Below are 17,118 nucleotides of genomic sequence, written 5' to 3'. Positions count from 1 at the left end.
CCCCAGAGCCGCTCCGTCACTCCCCTCCTCGGCGGGAAGGGGAACGGAAACGTACCGACAGGCTCGTGGGTCGAGATACAGACAGGGAGATCACTCAGCAGTTACTGTCGCGGCAAAACAGGCTTGACTTGGGGAAAATCAGTTTAATTTATTACCAATCAGAGTAGGGTAAATAAAAAGAGAAATAAAACCAAATCTTAAAACACCTTCACCCCACCGCTCCTTTCTTCCCAGGCTCAACTTCACTGCCGAGTTCTCTGCCTCTTCCCTGTCAGCAGCGCAGGGGGACGGGGAATGGGGGTTGTGGTCAGATCATCGTATGTTGTTTCTGCTGCTCCTTCCTCCTCAAGGGCAGGCTCCAGTGTGGGGCCCCTCCCATGGGAGACAGTCCTCCATGAACTTCTCCAACGTGAGTCCTTCCCATGGGGAGCAGTTCTTCATGAACTGCTCCAGCCTGGGTCCCTTCCACAGGTGCCGACCTTCAGGAACAGACTGCTCTAGTGTGGGTCCCCCACGGGGTCACAAGTCCTGCCAGCAAACCTGCTCCAGCCTGGGCTCCTCTCCCCACAGGTCCACATGTCCTGCCAGGAGCCTGCTCCAGTGTGGGCTTCCCACGGGGTCACAGCCTCAATCAGGTGCATCTTCCTGCTCTGGCGTGGGATCTACCATGGGCTGCAGGTGGACATCTGCTCCCGCGTGGAGCTCCACGGCTGCAGGGGCACAGCCGGCCTCACCATGGTCTTCACCACAGGCTGCAGGGGAACCTCTGCTCTGGTGCCTGGAGCCCCTCCTGCCCCTCCTGCTGCTCTGACCTGGGGGTCTGCAGGGTTGTTGCTCTCACATGTTCTCACTCCTCTCTTCAGCTGTAGTTTCTCTTGCGTGTTTTTTTTTCCTCTTCTTAACTGTGTCACCCCAGAGGCGCTGCCACCGTCACTGATGGGCTTGGTCTTGGCCAGCGGCCGGTCCATCTTAGAGCCAGCTGGCACTGGCTCTATCGGACACAGGGGAAGCTTCTGGCAGCTTCTCACAGAAACCACCCCAATAGTACCCCTGCTACAGAAACCTTCCCATGCAAACTCAGTACAAGATGTAAGATTGGTTAATATGCCATAAGCTGCCAGACAAACTTTTGCATTGAAATGTGTGAATTGAGGCACAATTGCTTCTTTAATTACAGTTGAGGTGTTTCACAGAGTAGTTTAATTGCAGAACAGAGTGTGACATACAGTTTGGTGACCCAGTTGGGTTTAAAACTGGACGTGATATTTATCCACATTCACGGCTTTAATTAGGAACTAGAGCAAGGGGGAAAGTATCCCTGAGTCAGGAGGCAGAAAAGGGTGTTTTGCCGAGTCAAGGTGACCATGACACAGACTTCATTCAGCTACTCTTGCATGGGCAAAAGCTGGTGGAAACTGGGGACTTCTCCAAATAGGCAGCATCAGGTGGCTGCTCCATCTAATTGCTTATTAGTACGACCGCTGTTTGCTTGGTTTCATGAGAACCACTCAGGTTTTGCTGCAGTTGTCCCTTAATTGGGAGTTCATGTGTGTGCATTTCCATGCAGGTGTGTGTCGCCGAGGCGGTGTTTTATATTCCTGGCATGAAAGTGAGGCGAGTTGAGGAGTTTGTGGCCACAAATACTAATTAGTTGCGAAGTGACACTGTCCTTTGCAGTGCCCTGCAACATACCGCAGAACTGCCTCGGGGTGTCAGGGGGTGGGAGGGCGAGGCAGGTTTATGTGCAGGAGGAGCACAGCCCAAAATAAGGACTGCTCATTCATTTTGTCCTGGAGAGCCTGTCTTTCTCCAAAAGTACAAGATAAAGCTCAGGAGTTTCCATGTGCTTCTAGAGCTGATGCTTTTCTTTCACTAAAATGTGTAACCTGGACAAAATCCTGTATGCCTTTTAATACTGGTAGGAGGAGTTGTCTGTATGCACCTTTCAGGGACAGTGGGACAGGGGCCATCCTCAGGGACTGGAGCCACCCCCCAACATCCTGTTCTCTTACTGAATTTAATGATCCTGCAAAGCGTATAGCTGTGTACTGTGAAGAATGAGGTCTATCAATCCATCCAACCAAAGAACCTCAGACGTATCGTTGGTAACTCGTTTAAAGCTGTTTCTAAACAGACCCCTCCCGGTTGCTTCAGGGACTGGGGACTTCAGATGCCCACGTGGTGCCAGAAGTGCCGACCAGCACACGTGAGCCGTGGTACCTCCAGCTCAAGCCCCTCTTTCAGGTGGGAGAGGAAGCCCAGCAACTCCTGGTGGCCACATGGCAGCCGCTGTGGTTTACGGTTAATAATGCCATGAACTGTATTTGGATTTGAGACTCTATGAAATAAAGTTCTCCATCTGCTGCTATCAGTCCACTTCAGCGTTTGAAGTTTCTTCTGTGAAGCTTCACTTCCCCATTGTGCATAAAGCAAAGCTGTAATAGGGCCGGAGACATTCAGCAGCTGTATGTACACCCTGTGTAGATTTTAGTACTCAAGCAGAAGGCTGGATATATGTGCAATTACGGAAGTGTTTCCACAGCAGGAACACAATTCCCCTTATTGGCAGCAGAAGCACAGTAGCAACAACTGAACAAAATGTCATGGTGGTTTGCATTTGCTGTCTCATTCTGAATATGTGTTTTGCAGTCTCTAACAGCTGTAATTTCAGCCTCTTTGGAGACTGCCATTTTTTTTCTCTCTTTTTTCTTTTTTTTTAACCTTATATGGGTACAGAGTCTACTTCCAGCAAGTAGTACATGGAGGACAGCATCCTCTTCAGTGTGCAGTTGCTGGGATGAAAGCGTACATCTGAAACCAAATCAAAAAATCAAATAACATCCTTCAAAGAGGCACTCAAGTCTCGAGGTACCTGAAATAGCTGCTGGCTCAGTAGCCTGTATGAAAACTGCTAAAGTTTTCTCAGTCTCACTTGGGCACCTTGTACTGTGTCCAAATCAGTAGTTAGCTTCACAAATGTTTTATTCGTACTGGCACGTGTATGTATGCCCTTACTATCAATATGGCATGGATGTGTGTCTGTTGTTACAGTTCAGGTGAAGCAGGGGAGCTGGGGTTTTCCTGTGCCTGTTGGAGGTGATGCGAGCTCCGCAGGGACTGCGGAAAAGCCAGGGGTGACACCGTGACCAGCCGGAGAGCACCAGCCGCCGCGCCGGCACGGTTGGGGGACCAGATGGAAAGCCATCCTGCTGCGTCAGCTGGGCACGGAGAAGGCAGGGCTGCAATGGTCTCACCTCCCAGAATCCTAAATCGCCTTTTATTGAGGCAAATCTCTCGCTGCTCCCAGCCATTTGCATCTTGTTTCTTCTGGATTATTGCACTCATAGGCACCGGAGGGCTTTGCCTGTGTCTAGAAGGTAGAAGACTTTCTGTTTTCGGCAGGTGCTCTCCTCTCTGAAGGTGACTGTAGGGCAGGTTGGTGCGGTGGAGGCAATGAGAGACCAGGATCCAGGACTCGCACCCTGCTGACTTCCCTCTTGAGACTGCGAGAGGTGTAAGGAATGACTCGTACGATCAGGAGGGGAGGATCTAGATGAGCTCGTATCCCTTTTCCATTCTTGGGTTTCTTTTGGAGCAGATGTGCTGTTGCTCTATGAGATTCTAAAACAGTCACGCGCATGCAAGCGTGCCAAGAGATTTAAGTGTCTCGTAATGCTAGTAGCTCGGCATGGCTAAATTTGTGTCAGCAATTAGCTTCCGTAATAGGTTTTCCTGCGTATGTAATCGCTTGTGTGATTTATGTTCCCCCTGTTCACTTAGTCTGCACAGAAGGCTGTCCCGGCTTTGCCAGCCTTAGCCTCTGCGTGTGCTGCCGTATTTCAGGCTGCTGCTGGAAACATCCTGCAGCAGCACAGGTCTGGCCGCAGCTCCGAGGTGTAGCCGGGGCAGCGATCGCGGGTTTTCTGTTCTTGCTGATGGTCTTGCTTTTCATGTTGGGTGGCATGTGGCAGGTTCCCTCTGTTAATTAGAACAAATGTGCCAATTATGTTAATGTATCTCCCGATACCAATCAGCGAATAATTAGAGACAGCACATCTGTCTCTCACTGGGGAGCGGGATGACAGAAAAGACGCTACAAGGTACGTTGCTCTAAATTACAGCCGCCTTGAATCGTGCGCTCCCTCAGCCGGTCACGGGGACGGCTCGGAGCCGTGGCAGGCTTGCCAGCACGTTAGCAGCGCTGGGTGCGTAGATCCAGCAAAGCTGGCAGGAGCCCTGTGCCTCGCTGCTCTGCAAATGATACCCAGAGCACCGAGGAGCTCGGACCAAAAAGTAGCCGACTTGGGGTGTGCTGCACCTTCTCAGCATCCACAGCCGCTGTGAGTCAGGATTTCGTTCACTGCGCTCACGCCTTTACAGAGGGGCCTTCTCGTGCTAGTCGGTTTGCAAACATATAACAAAAATACCTTCTTGAGTGGAAAACTAAAAAAAAGAAATGGGGATTTTGTGCTTGCTTTGTTCCAGGGGGCTGGAACATAAGAAAAAACAGTTGCATGTTGTTGTAATTTTCCATAGCTGTCATCTCCACAAGGGAACACTTACCTCATCCTTCATGGCAGTATTGTTGCCCATTAAATGATTTCTGTTATGATAAGGAAAAACTGATGCCCAGGCTATTTCTATGGCACAGCCATTCGTACATTTATTAACAGTTGGTGGGACGTGCCTGATTTAATTGAATAAATAGAGCTAGGTCTCTGTTGTGACTATAGCTAATAAATATACATCCTCAATATTTAGACAAAAGCAAACATCTACTCTAGAAACATCTTCTCCAGAGAGTTGAAAAATGGAGCCATGAGGGCATGATTTGGTATGACCCTGAAGACAGGCTTTTTTTGCACTTTGAAATGCCCATGGGTATCCTGCTGCCCCTCGGTCTGCTTGCCTGGAGGGGTGCATGTCTCTGGCACATAAACGTCCAGTGCCTCATCCACCAGCATCTTGCGAGCATGGTGGTTTCCCCAGAGCACCAGTCACCGTTATTCAGGCAGCGGAATTAAATTCAGGATAAGTTTCTGCATCGACTGGATTAACAGCCTACTTCAGCAAAGAGGCTGCACCTTGGGGAATGACATGGCATCAAAAGAGATCGTTGCTTTTAACTTCTGTAATAACAGTTTGCATACATGTCATTTGTAAATCACAGTCTCGTTCTGCTTTGTTCTCTTCTCTTTTGTATTTGACACCTGATCTCTTCCTACATACGTGACACAACAACCCTGCTCCCACCTATTCTAGTTACCTCAAAAACATAAATCTGAGGTTTGGAATTTCTGAGCACTGCAGTCACCTGCACTAGAAAAAATGAGCCTGTTCGTTAGTAACTGAAAATAAGTACCAACAAAAGTCTCACTTATGTGTTGTAGTATATTTAATTAGTTACCTCTTCTACAAGGACTGGGAGAGAAAACACAACCTCTGGAGGGGTGTGTTCTTTTTTGTGTTGCTCTACTGATGGCTAAAATGTGTATGAGGCTCCTGCCTCCTGTCAAACCATCCATCAGTTCTTCCCTTTAGATTTGATGACATTATAGTATGCGACATGAACAGACTTGTGACATCGTAAAAATATGGATGACAGCAGAAGACTGAATTAGATATATTAAAGAGGTATCTTGTAAAAGAGATGGGGTTTAGACACGCACATGCAGTACCAATGTACTGGCAAAACAGATTTTTCAGAAAAAAAGACATCCTGTTGTTCTGCAAACTTAACGTTTCATTGTTAGCAAGTTCTGTGAGCCATTAAGTGAAAAGGATCTTTTTCCTAAGAGATTTGGTGAAGAGCCAGAGACAGTATACTGAATTATACAGACTATCTTCTTTTTTTTCTGGTATTGGCAACTCCTGTTTTCATATCATATTCAGTGTTTGTGCAGGGATGACGGGGAATTTAATGCTCATAGCTTTAATTTTGTCTAATCATCTGAGAGCCAGACAGAATATGCATGTGTGTGTTTTTGTGGAGAGAGAAAGCATTGCAGAGTACTGGAAAAAGAGAACCACGTGCTTGAGCGTGGAGCCTTGCATAGTGCCAAGGGCTGCTAGGGTATGTGCTTGGATGGGCATACCAGAACCATTTTGGTCTGCGCCTTAGACCACGTAGACTTGTAGTCCTATCCTCACTGACGCCCTGACGTCCTCAATGTGCGGAGCACAGAAGAAGTACGGGTGGATTCAAAGGTGGTGTGTACACAGCTGTTGCAGCGCGTGTGGCATCTTTTAGAGTCCTGACACGAGTCTGTACTCCATCCCAGAAATAAATAATGGTATTAAAACCCAAGAAAGACACTTTGCTTGTGTGAGAGGCAGGGATTAAGTGGCAGCCTACCACTGGTGGAGATGTAAGCTCCTGGCTTCTTACTCAGTCTGGGATGCATGCGGACTTGACCTGTGAGTGAAGAAGGAGCTAAATATTGCCACTGACTGAACAGGAATCTGCCTGTCTTGACACCTGACACCTATGAGGATTCAAGAAAGGAGGAAGAATAATTTTAATCATCCTGCCGAGGAAAACCAGGATAATAACGAAGAGCTTGTATCTTCCATGGTAAAACATGAATGTTGTAGTGACAGAAGCACAGCCTCCAAAGTTTTATGTCTTTTTTCTTCCTTCCCTGCTCCTTGCAGACACAGTTATCCATATCCATCCACAGCCCTTTTTGCACCACCGATTTTAAGCTATACAGTATTGATAGTTGCGAGGCTACCACATACTGCAGCAATCTGCTATGGGAGAGTTTAAATCAAGCCTTCCTTGGGGCAGTGGCTTTACATTCACTGAGGTGTACGTCTTTGGAAGCAGCTCACACCTGATGCCCATCCACCCAAACTGGGGTGGGGGAGCTGGAGCTGCTTAAAGTAGGTCTAAAGACGGGGAGCGGGCAGTGGGCAACTTGAATCCAAGCCCACATCCGCCAGCGCTGGTCTTGCAGGAGGAGCAGGTTCTCTGTTGGTTTTGGGATTTGTCAATGCTCGGGCAGTTCCTCAAATGTCTTTGGAAAAGGGGGTTGTAAGAGCAGGTCTTGGCAGTTAGCACCTCGTGGGTTCGGCGGGTTGATTGTGTTTATGTTTGTCTTCCTTTAATTAAATCCTGGGCACAAGCTGAAGTGATCCAGTGACATGAAGGCCCGGCTTTGATCCATCCAGGGGCCCAGTCCCATCCTTCAGAGCATGCTCAGTTCAAATGAAAACAAGCTACTAGATTTGCAGCCAAATTATATTAAGGTGTCTCGCAGCAGTCAGCTGGGATATAATAGGTGTTTCTTTACAAAGGCAATAAAGACAACGTTGTCTAGATTAAAAATCACATATGAAAATATTTTTCTGTGTAACCAAGGAAATTACGCTTTATTAAAACAAAATATAGTTTACATAAAGAAAAGGGAAAAATAAGCCCTGATGTAGTCTTTGTGATTCCCTATTTCCTTGGTAACTGTCTCTATTTTGTTTAATCCTGATTGCAGCAAAACAATAACATGCATGTACGTGTGAGTACATGCTTACTTAAAAACATTGGCGTGTTTGTAATTTGTTAGTGTGACCGACTCTGATTTAAAGCCTCATTGTGATAGATAGTATATACGAGGTTACTGCGTTATTAACTGCGTAATTAGACAAGACGTACAAAAGAATGGGTGAGATCTCTGCTGGTTTAGGCTTTCTGATGTTGTAAGGGAATTTTCTGTTTGTAGATATGGTCCAAAGGTATCACCCCTTCCCTATCCCTTGCCTCGCACTCTGAAAACATAGATCAGCCATTTGTCTCCACACAGTAGCTGGCAGCCTTTGAAAATGCATTGATATCTTCAAGGCAAGGCAAGGCAAGACAGCTGTTGCACGGATGGGTGGGAGGGAAGGGGACCTGAAGGAAAGGGTAGGCATGAAGGGTGTTCTCCTGCATTTCTGCCCTGGTGTTTTATTTCACTTGGCAGCGTGTCTCAGGTGAGTCCTTCGCGGGATGCCTTGACTCGTTGCTCTTTTTGGGATGAGTAATGTAATCCCAGATACTGTGCCCGTTGTGGTGTGACCTGGTGCTGACTCACTGCCTCCCTTCTGGCCCTTTGAAACCCTAAGGTGGAGTGGCTGAAGAATGAAGAGGTGATAGATCCTGTGGAAGACCGAAATTTTTACATCACCATCGATCACAACCTGATCATTAAGCAAGCCCGCCTTTCTGACACGGCCAATTACACTTGTGTCGCCAAAAACATTGTGGCCAAAAGGAAAAGCACCACAGCGACTGTGATTGTCTATGGTAAGTGATGCCTTGTCCCGCCGCACGTGGATGGACGCGCGCTCAGACAGTGGGACAGGAAGGGGATGCAAAATGCCTGTGTGCAGCTCTTATGGGGTGAGTGACCAGGCCGGGCCGCCCGTGCTGCCCGTTGACTTGCAGCCATGTGCAGTGACTGCAGTCAAGGTTCATTACTGAAGATACTCAGAAGTACAGATCTGATGGCTCGGCTTATTGGTGGCAGACAATAGCATTAAAGGAGGAACAGGCACCTATGCAAAGAGCTGGTTGCCTCGTTGAAGAGAAGGTGGTTGCTCCTGTTGCCGTAACACATGCCGGCTGGGTGCAGCCAGAAGCCATTAGGGCGCTTCCTCCAGTGGGAGCATCCAAGGCATTGCTTTGTACCAATGCATTTCACGTTCTTAGTGTCACTTTAAAGAAATAAGAGTAAAACTGAAAAGAGGTTTGTGCTTCCAGATACTGGTAGCAATGTTGGAGCACAGCAGAATCTTCCATCTCCTTCTATCTCTTTAAATAAACCTATTTTTGGTGTCTACTACCAAAACATACTCTGATGTCAGGGGCGAAGTAGGAGATGCCCTCCCGGGGTCTTTTCCAGGCTGTGTTGCACTGCGGCTCTGCCCCACCAGTCTGAGCCTTTGCCCTGCAAAGTTACTGCCACAATGCGTCCCCAGCGGGGGTATCCACCAGAACAAAACCTGCTCTGACGACGTGCCAGCTGACTGTCCTGGTGTTCCTTACAATCAGCTTAATTATAGGATAGACAAGTAGGAAAAAAATCCCTATGATTATCCCTAGTATTCATTTCATATGCAGGGTAGCAGTTAGATTTAATTGTAAGCAGTTGCTTCCCTGAAGTTACAATGAGGGCCTTTTAGTTCAGTTTTTATAGAAAACCGACTGAATTGAGTTGATTAGCAGTATTTGCGATATTGAGGGATGGACCATGCAAGAGCACTGTGTTTTGTAACTGTGATGAATGCAGAAACATAAAGATGTAGGCATACTGCAACTCTTCCTCATACATATAGAGCATTTTTTTCAACAGAGACATATTTAGGGGAGTAGCCATTTCTATGGGGTTTGCTACGAGAGCTCCTCAAGGGTTGTGTCATATCACAAACATTTGGGTTTAGGGAATCTGAGCAGTTAGTATGTTATCCATACCCTGGCAAGGACATTATTACGTAGAGCAGCACATCCACCCATTCTTCATCCACCCATTTATCCCAGAAACAGGTTGGTGAGAAAGAGAATCAGCATCAACATCTTCCCAGAGAAAAATACCTTCCCAAAGTCCAATAACAAAAATGCTTTTAGTGGGAGTTCGCTCTGAACAGCTTAAATATCTGTTATGGAAGCGCTGGGACATTCACGTGCACCAGCTATGTCCACAGAGGGTGAGTGGAGTTGTCATGGGGGTCTCTTAGCATGCATAGGTGATGGGTACATCTGAGAACAAGCTGGAGAGCAGGTTATCTCCCTTTGGAAAACGGTGCAGCTTTCAGAGTGCAGGCTTCTGGCTGGCAGAGCTGTGGGTGCTCTCTGAACCCACAGATATTTTGGCCATACTCATGCCACCAGGTGCGTAGTGCTGGGTCAGGTCGGTTTTTGAGACAAGGCAGGTCACCTGCCAGCCGTAATCGTCATCAAGTGGTGGTTTTCATTCAGCGCCAGCATTTCTTCGACTTCTGCGATGACTCCTGGCGTGCTGTGCGTTCAGTGCGTCGGAGACGTGGGTTTGTGTCTGTTCGGTGTGGCTTCTCAGGCTCTTCCCAGCCACCACTTGTGACCGCTGCTGGAGGCAGCGTGGCACAGCGCCAGAGGCGCTTTGGGCTGAGCAGGATGGCGTGCTTACGCGACCACACTCCTTCTCTCTTGCTTTTCAGTGAATGGAGGCTGGTCCACCTGGACGGAGTGGTCAATGTGTAACAGCCGATGCGGGAGAGGCTTCCAGAAGCGTACGAGGACCTGCACCAATCCTGCCCCGCTCAACGGTGGTGCCTTCTGCGAGGGCCAGAGTGTTCAGAAGATAGCTTGCACCACTCTCTGTCCAGGTCCAGCATGAACAGTACACAGCTCTCTATAAATCATTTGTCACCAGTCATTTCAGGAGGAGACCGTTAGTTACAAAGGCCTCCTTCTCCTTATTAATAAATCCAACATTTCAGTGAATGAATATGAAATTATATTACCTAAGTAGATAAAATAGAGAGCATGTTATATCGAGCAGCAGAGGATTCAGACCCACTTTTGCATGCAACTTGCACCAGTGTCTCAGCCCTGGTAATTCAGGGGATTTGGGGGACATTCAGAGCTTTAAATTGTAGGAGGTAAAGATTGGAAGCTCTGGAAAAGGACTGGAATTTGAAAATAGAAAGCAACTGTCATGTAAACACATTTGCAATGTCTGTTCAGCCCAGCTCTCACAGCAAGTGGAGCATCTGGAGTGTAGATGTTAAATTTGAGGCACATGTTTACCTGACGTCAAATACAAAGGCCTCTACACTGGAAACAGAGGTCTATGCATCCCTTCAAAAGATATTTACATGTAAACTTCTGGGAAATACACAAATGCTTCAGGACACGCAAGGTAGTTGGTGGCTTTTCTCTGACAAAAGTTCTGCCATCTGTCCTATTGCCCAGTGCTTTCCTACCTCTGTAGTCCCACTCAAACTGATGGCAGTAGGGGTGTCTTCAGCTTGCGAAACCTGACCATCCAACCCCAGGTCTTAGTGGTGGGTGAAACTTAAAAGCTAAAATTTCATCTCAGATTGCTATTTCAAGTGACAGACTCCTGGCTCAGGCTGTGTCACTGGAACAATTTCATCGTTTGTTCTTCGGCTGTTCAATTTAGTGCTTTTGAAAATCATTTGTGGGATTTTGAAAGGTGCTAAACACATTCCTGATTCTGTTCATGTGAAGTAGATCACTGCCTCTAGATATTTCTTTTAATAGAAAATATTTAACATTGACTGTATTCCTACTAGAGAGGAATTTCTGGCCAAGTTTAACCTCTGTGCTAAAAAATGCCAAAAACCCCCCAAACATCACAGATTCACGACTTGTTGTTAATTTTCATGTACACTTTGAGCACAGATAAACTGCTGACAAGTTTATAAAAGGAGGAGGAAAGAGCAGAAATGGGACCAGGGCAGAGGGAAAGGAGAGGGAGAGAGAATATGCATTTACAGACCAGAAACGGGACTTTAAGAAGGGCAGACTGATAATTCTTCTGCCTTGCTGGGAATGGCCAGGAGTTGCAGACTGGCTTGTGCCAAGACGTGCATCACTCTTGATCAGCCTCTCTTTTACGTTCCGCCTAACAAGTCATGTCCTTTCCTTGTCTCAGTGGATGGCAAGTGGACGTCCTGGAGCAAGTGGTCCACCTGCGGCACAGAGTGCACCCACTGGCGACGGAGGGAGTGCACGGCCCCAGCACCGAAGAACGGGGGGAAGGACTGCGAGGGGCTGGTGCTTCAGTCCAAGAACTGCACCGATGGGCTCTGCATGCAGGGTAAGTGCCGCTGTGATGCCCCCGGGGTCCGAGATGTATCTGGCTGCAGAAAGACCTGCAGTAGCTGCAGATCAACATCAATGACCTAAAGTCACAGAATCGTTTGTAGGATGGAGAAATGAGTTAATACAATTCTCACCAGTGGGGACACCCCACTCTTCTTCCCTGAGATGAATGTAATGCTGTCTGAGGTTTATGAAGTTGGGCAGTGAAGAATTAGAAAGTCTCATAACAGAGCCCTCTCCCCGCTGCCCTCCCCACCAAACAGCCCTTCGCTCTAATACCGGCTCAGCATCCATCCAGGGAAGCTTGGCAGTGACTCTTACGGCAATGCAAATGAGAAGTAGAGGGTTTAGGGCAAAGCCAGCATTTTCAAAGGAATAAACTTGGCAAAGCAGATCATCCTATGGCTTGTTACTGTCAGGAATAGTGGGTTCATGTGTTTCTACATGTAATAGTTATGCCCCCTTTTTAATTTGGGGTGCCTTGTAGTAGAAAGAGGTACCCTGTATCTGTGTAGTTGCCTATGCAAACTTCATATATAGTTATCAGCATGCTGCAGCCTCATGAAAATCAGCTCTAGCACTGAAGTCTATTCTGCCTGCGTCTATTCATGCCATGGTCCTGCCATTGTGACTAAGAAGAGCAAGAAGTAAAAAAAAGTAGGCTTTTAGTGTAATTCTGACATGCTGATGAGCAATTAGTCTTCATTGCACCCCATCCCTTCTCAAAAATGAGGTCTTCTCTGTTCTGCTGGTGCACTGAAACTTTCTTTCACTTTTCGTTAGCACAGTAACTTGAGCCAAAACCCTCACGTACACCTCTCTCCCGTTCCTTCATCCTGTCTCTCTGCAGTACTTCTCTGTCGAGCCTCAGCTCTCCATTGCCCAAAGAGTTGTGGCTGTAACTATCTGGTATCTATGTTTCCAGATCATAAAATGCTTTGAGTTCTCTTGTGAAAAAGGAGTTAGGAATTTTTGTTCTCTGAGACAATAGTCACAATGACAGAAAAGTGACACTACGGGCTAATACTACTCTTACTTCTTGAATAAGTGCCATATAGGTGGTTACTGTGCTGGCAGCGATCTCTGAGCTACCCTATGGCACAGCTTGGCCTTTTGCTCTGAGGTTTCTCAGATTTACAACAAAGGCTTCTTCAGTGTGGCTCACACAACACTTTCATCACTTAAAAAAGTATTAGTCAATATCAGCAGCCTATAAAGCTGTAATTCCTCAAAACATGTGTTTTTATGGAGAAGACAGAAAGGTGAGATTCAGAGCTCCTCTCTCTTATTTTTCTAAAGATAGGAAAAAAAAACACCAAAAAACATCTAACCACATCTTACTGTATAACACCTTGGTGACTTTTATAGTGGGGAAGATAACGTACCCCTGGCTCCAGCGGTGTGAATAAGTCATTATGGTAAATTAGGAAGAAAAGATACATTTCCCCATACAGAAGAGCTCTTCACTATCAGATTATATTTGGACAGGTGTATGTCATCTTTGTGTATGTGCATAAAGAGAGCCATTTAAGCAGAAATCTGGTGGAAAAGTAGATATAATGATACGGCAGAATAAAAGCCCTGTAGGGATCTCATTTATCTGTTGATGGTGTATTGCATTTTGTTTGTGAAAGTGGATGCTGAGTATAAAGCAGAGGTCCTCAGTGGGAGAGAGGGTGAGGCTGTTGTGAATCCTATTCTGCTTCGTATGTATGTATATAAAAAAATGGTAATGAAAAATATACAGTCACATATTGACCTGCTTGGCTCCAGGGGCTGTGATCATCCTTCAGTGTTGGAATTTAATGGCAGTGTTTTAATGCTGTCTTTACGTTTGCAGTGTTTCATATACCTGTAAAACTTACAGTCCTGCTCCCTGATCCATCACTGCTGAGAAGATTGATTTGCCATACTTGGTGGCAGTGTGCCTGCTGCTCTCTCTCTTCTTTCTTTCCCCTTCTCAGTTATGCAAAACCAATCTGAACACTTACATTTTTGCCAGTGTGGATTTAGATTCATAGCAGATCTGCCTGCTGAGCTAAGAAGAAACACAGGACTCCTTTCATTTCTAAAACACCATGCTTCTTTCCCTGCTGTTTGAGGCTGGTGGGGATTGGCTTGGCACTGACATTTCTCCTAACCTGGGGACCTGTGGATCCACAGCAGGCTTTTCCAACACCTTCATGCCAGTGGGTCTGTCATGGCACCTTTCCTCTGTGGCCGTAGCCCTCCAGGGGACGTGTTGGCCAGCTGCTTACCTGCACCATAGCCAAATCCTGCTCCTAGGTGCCCTGGTGCGTCCTCCTTAGTGTCAGTCTTTAGTGAGAGCTTGAAGGTCGACTTTAGCACCATGAGTGTAGCTGACAGACTGTAGACGGGCCCTCTTACCAGGAGTCACTAGGCTGTTGCTTTGACAAAAACCCACTTGTAAATATATATCTCTTTATAGCTGTACATAGAAGATATCCTGGAAAATGTTGGATTGAATGAGTCTAATTTACAAGCCCTTTCTCTTCCAGTCTATTATTCACTACAGTAGCATCAGCTGGATAAATCAATAAGCTCTTTCATCAGACTGCTCCTGCTCCAGCAAAGAGCAGCAGTTTGCCCACTATCGATTTCTGTGGGGATAAAAACTGTGGAGCTTTCTCCGTCCCTTGTAATTACAGTATTTTACACACAAAGCTGTAGTTTGTGCTTACCACTAACTGTGGCATTTCTCGTGCAACTCTGCTGTCACATTTATTCAGACTAATGATCTTGCTAGTACACACATACACTCCCTTATCCAGTAGTTAGTATTTTTCTGTTAACATGAAAGGATGAACAGTCATTAAACTAGAGAGCCTGCAGAGAGACAGCAGGCTGAATTGAAGAAGAAAAGCAGCTGTAGTGAAAATTTAGGGCGGTCATTACTATTTTAAGTTTCCAAATACACAATATTGCCTAGCAGGTCCCATTATAACAATTTTGTAATTCCTGTAATAGCCTTAATATGATCTTCTGGAACAAAATATGCTGTAGATGTAAGAAGAACTGGCTGGTTACCACCCACACTAGTTGCATTATTTCCTCCATAGTTGCATTATTTCCCATTTGAAGTATGCGTACTGCGGTAAATACTTCAGTGCAAGGCACAACACTTTCAAAGGCACGCACTGCATCTCACAGGGGCTCACTATAAACTGAAACACTGCAATTAGCCCTCCGCTCATCCCACCTAATGACTTTGGTGGGCGTTCTGTGTGGGGACTAAGAAAGCACAGCACTCCGCCGCCGGCTGAAACTTCAGCACAAGTAGTTCCCTTCACTAGATCACAAATATGTTTAAAGCAAGGTGTAAGGGCAAGTGTTGTGCTGGGCCCAGTCTGGAATCACTGCGAGATCGTGTGTGTGGTACCAAACAGATGCTAAAAGTCGCTGGCGGGCCAAACGCTGCTTTGCATTGTGTGTGAAATGCTGCTGGTGATCCGGAAGAGGTGGACAACGTATGAAGAGACTTAGCTGTGTTGCGTGGTTACGCTGAAGGCCTATTACGTGAGTTGTGATGGGCAGCTGTCATGCTCAGAGCATGTCACCTGTGTCCTTTCTGCTGAGGATGTGAAGTGACAGGGTTCAGTGCTCTCCCTGTCCTGAATAAATAAGTACAGAAAGTCCTCGGCGTGAGGCTGGTGCCCGTGCACGCTGGTAAGGCTGTTGCTCTTTTCTGAAGTCATGCCTGTGATGTGCAGGGTTGGCACTAGCGCGGTCAGAAGGAGACAACCAGCGCCGCTTCCTCAGCTCACTCTCAGCTGTAGTAGGCTACTGTGGCTTTTTGTAAAAGGCTGGCTAAGTTGTGCTTCCAATTTTTTTCCAAAACACGGGGCTAGTTATCTTACAGCAGCAAGGTAAGCGCATGTTGTCGCTTGAGGACTATGGATTGTATAGTTACATAAATAGTACTCTTGCTCTGTGTAGTGAAAACTGTTCACTTTATACAGTCTCACAATATGGAATACACATTGGTCATTGAATAGGGCCAAAAGGAAATTGCCACTTGTGAATCATTGCCAAGTCTCATCAGATCCAGTGTGGACTTTTCCTTTGTTGCTTTGGATTTAAATAAATGAGCATGAAAACACTGGGACGTGCTACTAGGCCTTAAAGAGTGGAAGAAAAGATTCAAAACATCTTCACTCATCATTAAGAGACACCACTCTGGACTAACTCTCGGGTCACTTTGGTTCTCTCCCTGCATGTAGCTTAAGTACTTGGAAATTCAAACAGCGGATACACCATGTGAGAAAAAGGCACCTATACCGTGGTGAAGATGTTATTATCAGACTAGTAATTCCATTCCGTGTTAAAAAAAGGCTGCCTTCTAGTCGAGAGTGAATTGAAGTGAAATGATGACAGCAAATCTATATTTGCCGGGTGCTTTGAAATCCTTGTCTGAAAGGCAGTATGAAGTTCATAAGGTTCCCTCCTACAATGACGGTGCCTAAGCAAGCGAAAAAGATGCAGTTGGTCATGCTTGTGCATGAAATGGTTAACTGCTGTCCTTTTCTAGTCTTGTGCCTGTTTATACACAGAGCTCGAGTAGAAAGCAAGATTAACCTGATACTAACATTTCTTTCCTCCTGAAACATGCATATTCTGCACATGCCCTGCTTGTTTAACGTAACATGCCAGAACCTCTGATGGAATAAGCATTCATTTCCCTTTTTGGCTTGTTTTGAAAGCAAGCATTCAGGGAAGAATTAGAGGGCAGAGCAGTTTGATGAGGACCTCTGGTCGTCCAGAGCAGATTAGTGTGCAAAGAGCAGGGGAATGTTTTCCAGACTCCAGGAGGTAAGCAAAGCTCTCTCAAGGGAGACTGCAACAGAAGCCTTTGTGTGCAGAGGAATGAAATAAAACCTTTTATTAAGACCATGTGGGTCAAGAGAGAACTTCTAATACGTTCAGTCTTTCAGCATAATGATATAGGCACCTGGCCTGTTTTGCTGAGCCCTTGACGGGGGGAGTTCATTCATTTGAAGAGCGCATCTCATCTGTTCCTAGAGGAAGTTTTCTGTAATATTGTCTTATTCTGTTTTCAACCCAACTACTACGTAATGGTGTAGCAATCAAGGGCGTTTATGCACACATCTCAGAGTTACAACTCATCTTTATTTTTATTGTAGCATCATGAGAAATCCCCAGCTGAGAAGCATCCACTCTGGTGGGCCCGCTGCAACTGAGAGCTCCTTGTGTAGAAAACCTACTGCTCAAAGCAGATGAATGCATTGAGAGAAAACAGAAGTGCAGAGCCACAGGCAGAACCCAGGACACTGAAA

The 17,118-nt window shown here is 46.3% G+C and overlaps 1 protein-coding gene across 1 annotated transcript in view; it reads left to right on the top strand.

Annotated features, from left to right (window-relative positions):
* Window positions 1-17,118, top strand: part of UNC5C (unc-5 homolog C (C. elegans)) — a gene marked incomplete at its 3' end in the record, with an annotated part of 80,452 nt that overhangs the window by 37,783 nt on the left and 25,551 nt on the right. The window contains exons 6-8 of the mRNA XM_010288048.1: window positions 8,101-8,281; window positions 10,171-10,338; window positions 11,634-11,798. Of these exons, the coding sequence (XP_010286350.1) occupies window positions 8,101-8,281; window positions 10,171-10,338; window positions 11,634-11,798 (514 nt within the window). The remainder of the gene's footprint in view (window positions 1-8,100; window positions 8,282-10,170; window positions 10,339-11,633; window positions 11,799-17,118) is intronic.

The sequence above is a fragment of the Phaethon lepturus genome, unplaced genomic scaffold (assembly GCF_000687285.1).
Source record: "Phaethon lepturus isolate BGI_N335 unplaced genomic scaffold, ASM68728v1 scaffold5315, whole genome shotgun sequence".
Lineage (NCBI taxonomy): Eukaryota > Metazoa > Chordata > Aves > Phaethontiformes > Phaethontidae > Phaethon > Phaethon lepturus.
This window is presented reverse-complemented; position numbering and strand designations above follow the sequence as displayed.